The sequence below is a fragment of the Garra rufa genome, chromosome 3, assembly GCF_049309525.1.
Source record: "Garra rufa chromosome 3, GarRuf1.0, whole genome shotgun sequence".
In the NCBI taxonomy this organism is placed as follows: Eukaryota; Metazoa; Chordata; class Actinopteri; order Cypriniformes; family Cyprinidae; genus Garra; species Garra rufa.
The window spans coordinates 55,523,757-55,534,151 of record NC_133363.1 but is presented as its reverse complement, the minus strand read 5'-3'; the positions used below and the strand labels follow the sequence as shown (position 1 = coordinate 55,534,151).

The following is a 10,395-nucleotide window of genomic DNA, read 5'->3' as shown; positions in this document are numbered from 1 at the left end:
ATATATATATATATATATTATATATATATATATATATATATATATATATATATATATATATATATATATATATTATATATATATATATATATATATATATATATATATATATATATATATATATATATATATATATATATATATAATATATATATATATATAATATATACTGGTCCTTCTCAAAAAATTAGCATATTGTGATAAAGTTCATTATTTTCTGTAATGTACTGATAAACATTAGACTTTCATATATTTTAGATTCATTACACACATTTGAAAGTAGTTCTAGCCTTTTATTGTTTTAATATTGATGATTTTGGCATACAGCTCATGAAAACCCAAAATTCCTATCTCAAAAAATTAGAATATTTCATCCGACCAATAAAAGAAAAGTGTTTTTAATACAAAAGAGTCAACCTTCAAATAATTATGTTCAGTTATGCACTCAATACTTGGTCGGGAATCCTTTTGCAGAAATGACTGCTTCAATGCGGCGAGGCTTGGAGGCAATCAGCCTGTGGCACTGCTGAGGTGTTATGGAGGCCCAGGATGCTTCGATAGTGGCCTTAAGCTCATCCAGAGTGTTGGGTCTTGCGTCTCTCAACTTTCTCTTCACAGTATCCCACAGATTCTCTATGGGGTTCAGGTCAGGAGAGTTGGCAGGCCAATTGAGCACAGTAATACCATGGTCAGTAAACCATTTACCAGTGGTTTTGGCACTGTGAGCAGGTGCCAGGTCGTGCTGAAAAATGAAATCTTCATCTCCATAAAGCTTTTCAGCAGATGGAAGCATGAAGTGCTCCAAAATCTCCTGATAGCTAGCTGCATTGACCCTGCCCTTGATATAAACACAGTGGACCAACACCAGCAGCTGACACGGCACCCCCAGACCATCACTGACTGTGGGTACTTGACACTGGACTTCAGGCATTTTGCATTTCCCTCTCCCCAGTCTTCCTCCAGACTCTGGCACCTTGATTTCCGAATGACATGCAAAATTTGCTTTCATCCGAAAAAGTACTTTGGACCACTGAGCAACAGTCCAGTGCTGCTTCTCTGTAGCCCAGGTCAGGCGCTTCTGCCGCTGTTTCTGGTTCAAAAGTGGCTTGACCTGGGGATGTTTCTACTCCAGACTCAGTCCACTGCTTCCGCAGGTCCCCCAAGGTCTGGAATCGGTCCTTCTCCACAATCTTCCTCAGGGTCCGGTCACCTCTTCTCGTTGTGCAGCGTTTTCTGCCACACTTTTTCCTTCCCACAGAGTTCCCACTGAGTGCCTTGATACAGCACTCTGGGAACAGCCTATTCGTTCAGAAATTTCTTTCTGTGTCTTACCCTCTTGCTTGAGGGTGTCAATGATGGCCTTCTGGTCGGCAGTCTTACCCATGATCGCGGTTTTGAGTAATGAACCAGGCTGGGAGTTTTCAAAAGCCTCAGGAATCTTTTGCAGGTGTTTAGAGTTAATTAGTTGAGGTTAATAGCTCGTTTAAAGAACCTTTTCATGATATGCTAATTTTGAGATAGGAATTTTGGGTTTTCATGAGCTGTATGCCAAAATCATCATATTAAAACAATAAAAGGCTTGAACTACTTCAGTTGTGTTGTAATGAATCTAAAATATATCAAAGTCTAATGTTTATCAGTACATTGCAGAAAATAATGAACTTTATCACAGTATGCTAATTTTTTGGAGAAGGACCAGTATATATAGATAGATAGATAGATGATAGATAGATAATAAAATTTAACAATTAATTTATAAAAATCAATATCTGTTTTAAATGTCAAATGTAATAGACTAAAATAATTTAAAATGTACATTTTAATTTAAAAGGTGAATATTTTTTAATTTTAGAGAAGTATTTTATAATTAATTTATAAAATATAAAATAAAGATTTAACAATTTATAAAAATTAATAGCTGTTTTAAATGTCAAATGCTATTTTTTAATTAATTATTTTAGCATAGATAGATAGATATAGATAGACTAAAATAATTATTGTAATAAAGATTTAAAATTTACATTTAAAAGTGAACAAAATTTTCATTTTTATAGAGTTTTTTTTTTTTACTGTTGTTAGACACTTTGTAACTGACAATATCAGTCAGTCATTTGGACAGGACAACAACTATTTATGATGTTTCTCAAGGACCATGTTGCTAACCTTTTCTTTGTGTTCTCTTGTGTGCTCTCAGGTTTGAACTGATGCGCATGTGCTGGCAGTATAACCCCAAAATGCGGCCGTCCTTCCTGGAGATCATCAGCAGCATCAAGGACGACCTGGATGCGGGTTTCAAGGAGACGAGCTTCTTCTACAGCGAGGAGAACAAACCTCCAGACACGGAAGAGCTGGACATGGAGAACGTCGGAACCATGGAGAACGTCCCTCTGGAGCCGTCCTCCAGCCTGCAGCCCCTCGCACCCTCTCTGGCCTCCCCTCAACAGTGCGCCCCTGCGTCCCAGGGCTCCGCCACTCCGGCCGGCCCGTCCTCGCCGCCTTCCTCCCCCAGCTCCACGGACAAGCACCCGCTCCCCGCGCCTGCGGCAAACGGGCCCTCGATGGTTCTCCGGAGCCCGTTTGACGAGACCCAGCCTTACGCTCACATGAACGGGGGCCGTAAGAACGAGCGTGCCTTGCCTTTGCCCCAGTCTTCGGCTTGCTGATCGACGGCCCGATCCCGTTTTCCCCGGACACGGGAAATATTAAGATTAAAGAGACAAGGAAAGACAAAATGGTACAAACTGAGAGTCCAGGCAATCAATCTTTTCAATCATACCTCAACGGACAAAGTTTGGATTTCGTTGTTTTTTGTGTATTTCGATTGAATCGTTGAATTGATTGACATGAACTCATTTGTTATTTCCGCAGACTGGATCACTGACTGAAAAACCATGACCTTCACTCTCGCACTCGATAGGCTGACTGTTTTTGTTACGTTTTGTTACTTTTCTAAACTTCCAAACTGGTTTGAAGGCCTATCAGAGCCAGTAGTGGTACGGTGGCATTATTACGACACGCTCTGCATATCTCTAAGCGAATCCTACAGCGAAGCACTTGTTCTCGTCTTTGTTTCCAAAGACGTGCGTCTAAATTAGAGAAAGGTGTGTGAGGTTTTTTCTTCCGCCCATCTTAGAAGTTCGTTCCCCTGAACCAATTCAGATCTGGGTATGGAAATCTTTGGCTTCCACTTTCTCCAAATCATCTGGCTGTGCAACGTAGTGGAGAAGAAATTCTCAAATCTGCCAAATGTCTTTCTTTTCTTTTTTTATGTTGCCAAATTGTATACTGTCGTCTATATCCCCATGCATTCATGTTCCCCAAAATACACAACCATTTTGACCCTTTTTGCTTAAAGGAATAGTTCTCTTAATAATGAAAATCCTCTTAGCCTCAGGCTTTCTAAGATGTAAACCAATTTAGAGAAATTTAGCCCTACATCATTTGCTCACCAATGGATCCTCTGCAGTAAATGGGTGCCGTCAGAGTCCAAACAGCTGATAAAAACACAAGTAATTCACACAACTCCAGTCCATCAACGTCTCATGAAGCGAACAGTTGCATATTTGTAATAACTTCAAACCAAGAGTTTAGACTCTCATTGCGACGGCACCCATTCACTGCAATAAATTGGTGAGCGAGTGATGTAATTCCCAGTTTTCTTAGAACTTTTGCTTATAGGAATAGTTTACCCAAAAATGAACATTTTCTGGTGTTTCTTCTTTAGAACGGATTTAGAGAAATTTAGCATTGAATCACTTGCTCACCAGTGGGTTCTCTGCAGTGAATGGGTGCCGTCAGAATAAGTCCAAACAGCTGATAAAAACATCACAACAATCCACATGACTTCAGTCCATCAATTTATGTCTTATGAAGCGAAAGGTTGCATATTTCTACTAAACAGATCTATCATTGAGACGTTTTTAACTTCAAACCAAGAGTTTGGACTCTCATTCTGACGGCGCCCATTCCCTACAATCCATTAGTGAGCAATGGCTAAATTTCTACAAATCTGTTTTGATGAAGAAACAAACACGTTTACATCTTGTATGGCCTGAGGGTCGGTACGTTTTCAGCTAGTTTTAATTTTTGCATGAACTATTCCTTTTCAAATCAGTCAGTAAGAGAGTTTTTCCAGATTTCCCAGATCTTTCGCTTAAAGCAATAGTTTACCGAAAAATCTCACTTTTAGGTGTTTCTTCATCAGAACAGATTTATCAAAATTTACCATGGCTCACCAATGGATCCTCTGGAGTGAATGGGTGCCGTCCACAAGTAATCCATGCAACTTCAGTTCATCAATGAATGTCTTATGAAGCAAAAAGTTGCATATTTGTAATAAATATATCATTTAGACATTTTTAACTTCAAACCAAGAGTTTGGACACTCAGTGTGACGGCACCCGTTCACTGCGATCCATTTTTTGAGCAAGTGATGTAATGCTGAATTTCTCCAAATCTGTTCAGATGAACAAAGAAACTTATTTAGGTACATTTTCAGCTAATTTTTGCCTGAACTTTTACTTTAAAATCAGTCAGTAGGAGAGAGTTTTCCCAGATTTCCACTCAAATAATGCGACAAATGCAGCAAATAGTAAATCGCAAAGAAACTTTAAAAGGGATTCGGATAAAAAAAGATGCTCAAACGTTTTAAAATGATGGCATTGTGGAGTTGAAATGTTCACGGCGGTTTTCTCGCTTGGTTGTTCGGCCGTACTTCGGACCACAGAGCGCGTGCATCGTTTGTTGGTCACTTTTGTACCTTTTTTACAGTTCAGATTGATCATCTATATGTCTGTGCTCAAAAAGCTGCTATTTTATTATTGTTTTTCTTTCGTGGTTGTAATATATATACATATATATATAAATGTAAAGAGATTCTTCAGGTGTAATCCTTTGCCTTTCCACTACAGTCCATTTTATGATGCTTATAGTTCTGCAAAGTAAGATAAAAAAAAAAAAAAAAAATAGAAGGTTCATTTTTGCTATGAAAAGTCGTTTTGATAGATCCTCTCTCTTTAAAAGCAAAACCGGCAATTAAACACTATCTTTTCTGTCCCATGCCATTAACAGTGGCACCCAGCGACGTGATTCTGTAACAGCTCGACACTGTGTTTCTCATCACATAAATCGCGCAACAATACTCTCAGGTCACAAAAGTTCCTGCTATTCATTCCTCTTTAATCAACAAAATGCAACTGAAAATTTGGCAAGTTTTAAATTGGTTTCATTGCTTAAGGACTTTTCGTTCTGATTGTTCGGCCTTATTTGTCTCTGATCCTGCCGCCCTTTTGAAGGCCCCGATCTCTTATAAACTCTGCATTTCCTTCCTTCCAAGCAGAGCCTGGTAAACGATTATACAGATATGATTCAGCATATCTCTATGCAGAAGTTGTGTTTGTAACATACAGTTGAAGTCAAAAGTTTATGCCCCCTTTCAGAATCTGCAAAATGTTAATTATTTTACCAAAATTTAAGCGGGATCATACAAAATGCATGTTATTGTTTATTTAATACTGACTTGAATAAGATATATCGCATAAAAGATGTTTACATATAGTCCAATAGTTGAATTTATATTAAAAAAAAAAAGACCCAGTTCAAAAGTTTACATCCCCTTAATTCTAAATACTGTGTTGTTATCTGTTATCTTTGTTTAGTGATAGTTGTTCACGAGTTCTTGTTTGTCCTGAACAGTTAAACTGCCTGCTGTTCTTCAGAAAAATCCTTCAGGTCCCTCAAATTATTTGGTTTTCTAGCATTTTTATGTATTTGAACCCTTTCCAACAATGACTGTATGATTTTGAGATCCATCTTTTCACACTGAGGACAACTGGGGGACTCAGCTATAACAGAAGGTTCAAACGCTCACTGATGCTCCAGAAGTTAAAAACATGCATTAAGAGTCAGGGGTGAGTTTTGAATTTATAGATCACAGTAAATTTAACTTATTTTGTCCTCTGGGAAACATGCAAGTATCTTCTGTAGCCTCTGAAGGGCAGTACTAAATCAAAAAAAATATATGATATTTAGGCAAAACAAGAAAAATGTACACATCTCCATTCTGTTCAAAAGTTTTCACCCCCCAGGTCTTTGCATTGTTTTTCCTTCTGGAGCATCAGTGAGCATTTGAACCTTCTGTAATAGCTGCATATGAGTCCCTCAGTTGTCCTCAGTGTGAAAAGATGGATCTCAAAATCATACAGTCATTGTTGGAAAGGGTTCAAATACAAAAAAATGCTAAATAAAAAAAGAGTTTGTGGGACCTAAAGGATTTTTCTGAAGAACAGCGGGCAGTTTAACTGTTTAGGACAAACAGGGGACTAATGAACACAGCTGTGGATCATTCAGGTAACAACACATTATTAAGAATCAAGGGGATGTAAACTTTTGAACAGGGTCACTTTTATATCAATTTAATTCAACTATTATTTTGGACTATATGTATAAACCCTTTTATGTGAAATACCTTAGTCAGGTCAGTACTATATAATCATTAGCATGCACCTCTTATTTTGGTATAATAATTAACGTTTAGCAGATTCTGAAAGGGGGATGTAAACTTTTGACCTCAACTGTAAATCACTTATATCAATTTAAGATACAGGTTTGACTATGAGCGCCAGTCTTTGGGACTTTTTTTGTTTGTTTTGAAGGATTTTTCAAAGGAAAAACTGACACTTTTTGTCCCCCCCCCCCCTCACCCTGGACTTTTTATGTTCATTATTTATTTGGTTTCAGTTTTGTGATGCGTTTATAATCACTGTAAAACCCCCCTCTTGATTACATTTTAGATATTTTTATATGCTTTTTTTTTCATGACATGGGGACTTTTTTTTTCCTTCAGACATTTATCTACCTCACTCTTTTTTTATGTACCTATATATATATATATATATATATATATATATATATATATAAGTACACCTGACCTTTTTCATGAAAAGGACAATATTACTGCTCTCTGTATCTGTGTAAAACCTCACAAACGCTACAAACCACAATCTCGGAGTGGAGAAATTACCGAGTTGCGGACATTTTGTATGACTAGCTGCTTTCTTTCCTATTGGATCTTGCTTCAATTTGTTTATTATTTATTTGTGAGATTAAAACAAGAACAGGTCTGACAATTGACTCCAAATGTGCTGGAATGTTGTTGATGTTTAATTTATCCATCTCTTAACTTGGTCGATAGATGGAATAACTAGAATGGGTTTATTTTTCAGTATATCTGATCTCCTCTCCCTTTCATGTTTCTGAATCCCACTGTTTTACTTTTTCCTCAGAATATTACATTTGCATCCGAAACCAAATATTCATTGAAACAAAACAGATTTACCGTTTTTGCTGCTGTCGGGTGCATCAAATGTGTGTTATGATGAGTTTTGTCTTGGGTCATATAAATATTTTTTTAATTCCTAGGAAGAATCAAGACAAAATATCAACACGATAGCAAAAAATATAAAGGGTAAATGTTTGGAGAAATGCTGGAATTTTCTTCCGTGTCATATTTCATGCAGATATTGGGCTTATTCAGTTGAAATATGTAAATCCAGATCAAGATATTCTTGTAAATATCCTGAATTTTTCACTAGAACGTCTTTATATAAGGGAAATGTTTATAATTGCGCAAGTTTTGGAAAAAAAAATATACCACAACCTTGTTACGTCCTTCTAACTTTCCTTCTTTTTTCATGGTTTTTGTTACTCACAGATTGTACAAGACACCGTCCTAATGCTCCTCTCTAACCATCTCCGATTTCAGAGCCGTAACACCCTGCCAATGGCTGATTTCTCGTTTCCAGATCTGTTAACTATGGGCTAGATATTCTCAGGGCTGAAGGTTGTGAGCGGCCGTCAGAAGGACAGGAAGTGACCTGTTCCTTGGGCGCTCACTGTACCCTGCTGCTGAAAACTGCTGCTCTCCATCATCTCACCAGATGCTCCAGACTCGCGGTATGTGCTCTATGAGCACATGAGGGTTGAGAGAAGAGCATTGGAGGTGTTCGTGATCTGATGGCGCCATCTAGAACGTGAGAAAGGGTTGCGTTGTGTTTTCATGTTATTTCATTTCACTCCTTGATGCCGGTGGAGCGTAATGTTCGGTTGTTCAATTGAGACGTGCTCGATATGTATCTAAATGTTGGTTATAACGAGGGTTACAGATCCAGAATGGGAGGGGAGAATAGAGAAAGTTTTGTGGTCCAAGTCTGTTCAAACCTGGCTGTTCTGATTAAAAAAGGCACTTATTAACTTTATTTGTGTTGTTTTCTTTTGGTATACATTTTGAAGAAAAGGAAAATGTAGAGAATTAACTATTGGATATATGATGGGACATCGTTCAGATGTTGTATTTGAGTAGTACTTATTAAAAAAAATATTACTGACCCTGTTGTAACCTATTGTATTTGTTAGACTGGTAATGGATCAGCGATCTCCATACAAAACTGACCGTGCAGACCAAACCGTAAGTGGTAGAGACTTGAAACTTGGAGGGATGGTAGTACTCACACCACCTACAAAATGACCAAAGCTCACCCCAATTGGCCTGACGGGGGCGCTACAGCGATCAAAAGTACGAAATTGCTCATAACTCCTAAACTGTCAGTCGCATGCTCAAGTGTCTTATGTTGTTGGAATCCTTGACTCATGGTGGATCTCAGATTCGATGAATGCTAAATTTTTTGGGTATTTAGCATTTTAAAACGACCTGCTTTTGCAAACTAGTCCTAGGTTTTTCAACCAGAGAGTGAATATCAATAATTATCAAACAAAAGTTCAACTTTCGATTCGCCGTCGTAAAACGACACCAAAACGTTTGAAAGGGGCAGAGCCGCCACTTTTAGTAAAATGCCTATAACTCCTGAACGGAATGAGATATCTCTGCCAAACTCAGGACACTTATGTAAGAGCTCGATCTGAGGTCACAGAGCTTGGCCTCTTAGTGGCACTATGAGAGGGAAAAAACATAAAAATGGCTATAACTGTGCAATCATTTGTCCTATCAACATGAAAATCGATGTGTAAGGTCTTGGTCCGAAGTGCCATGAGTGTTTATGGACATTTGTATATCTCCAAAAACATGGGCGCCATTGGCCAAAGTTTGAGCACCTGTTAGACAAGGTTAATGGAGGCCGATTGAAAACTCGGTGGGCTTGTCCGGCTCATGGCCCCAAAAGTCTGAGAGAAATTTGAAAGAAATCGGCAACTGGGGGGCGATATCGTATTTTTTTTAAGGGAAGTAAATGATTGTACGTTGCATGGTTTTTTGAATCATACGATAGAACTCCTCATTCCGGACAACTTTGCCTCTAGAACCACTGCTGTCAGTCCAAATTGTTTGTTAAATTGAGAAGATGTAAAAAACCTGCTTTTGCAAACTAGTCTTAAGCCTGGAATACACTACGTGATTTTTGCCCCGATTTCCCGCCGATTTACGGTCTGGAGAAGTTGAGGCTAGTTGCGGAAAGTCAGAGCGAGTCTGTAGATTTGAGTTGACAGATTCCATAGAAAACCGTGTAGTGTATAATGGTCACAGACTCTGATTTTGATTTCATCCAGTCGGAGGATATCAAACATTTGTTTATATAATCTTAGCCGATTTTAGAACGCATATTGTTTTCATTTGTTATGTGTCTCCTAGCACCAAGGCGCAAGTTTCTGCATGAGTTTGTTGTGATCGGAACGACTTCAAAGTCTGCTAGTGTATTATCCTCAGTCTTGTAGTGCAGGGGTTTTCAAACTGAGCCGCAAGAGAGCGCTAGGGGGTCCGCGAAAAACTTGGCAGAAACAAAAACTGATTTACGAGATATTTTTTTTCCAATCCTAAAATTATTAATGACCAAATCTATATATAGTTTTATGATTTATATAAGTGGATACTTAATTGTAATGTGTTTATCCCAAAATCCTTTGCGCTCTTTAACGTTTTGCATACAGTTGAATGGAGCAATTAGCGGCTGTAAGTGCAGTACAGATGATGGAAAGATTTTTAAAGAATCCCGTTCCCGCAAGCAGTTCATGCAAATCTGACTTGTCGAACGCTAAGGCAAAAACCAGAAAATATGACAAATCTTACATTGCGTTTGGTTTTACCTGCATTTTTAAGCAGAAATAATCAACAGAATATACGCGTTTCGTTCGGTTCAATGGCATTGTTTATGTTTAGTGCTGCCAGTGTGGCATTGTGAAAACACTCTATTAGAATTATTATAATTAGACAATTAGCTTTAAGTCTTCTTTTTTACTTGTAATATACATTTTATCATTAATAATAATAACAATGAAGCCAAACTATATTTTAATAGATACTTTAACAATCCTCCAGTGTAGTTGGCGTTTCTGTAGTAAGAAAAACTACATTTCCCATGATGCTCTCTGTCTGTGTGCACCGAGTGA

General features: G+C 37.8%; 1 protein-coding gene across 1 annotated transcript in view; it reads left to right on the top strand.

Annotated features, from left to right (window-relative positions):
• The window catches only part of igf1rb (insulin-like growth factor 1b receptor), a 144,064-nt gene extending 139,510 nt beyond the window's left edge, over positions 1-4,554 (top strand). The window contains exon 22 of the mRNA XM_073836419.1: positions 2,195-4,554. Within this exon, the coding sequence (XP_073692520.1) occupies positions 2,195-2,663 (469 nt within the window). The 3' untranslated portion in view covers positions 2,664-4,554. The remainder of the gene's footprint in view (positions 1-2,194) is intronic.
• Positions 4,555-10,395: the final 5,841 nt, after the last annotated feature.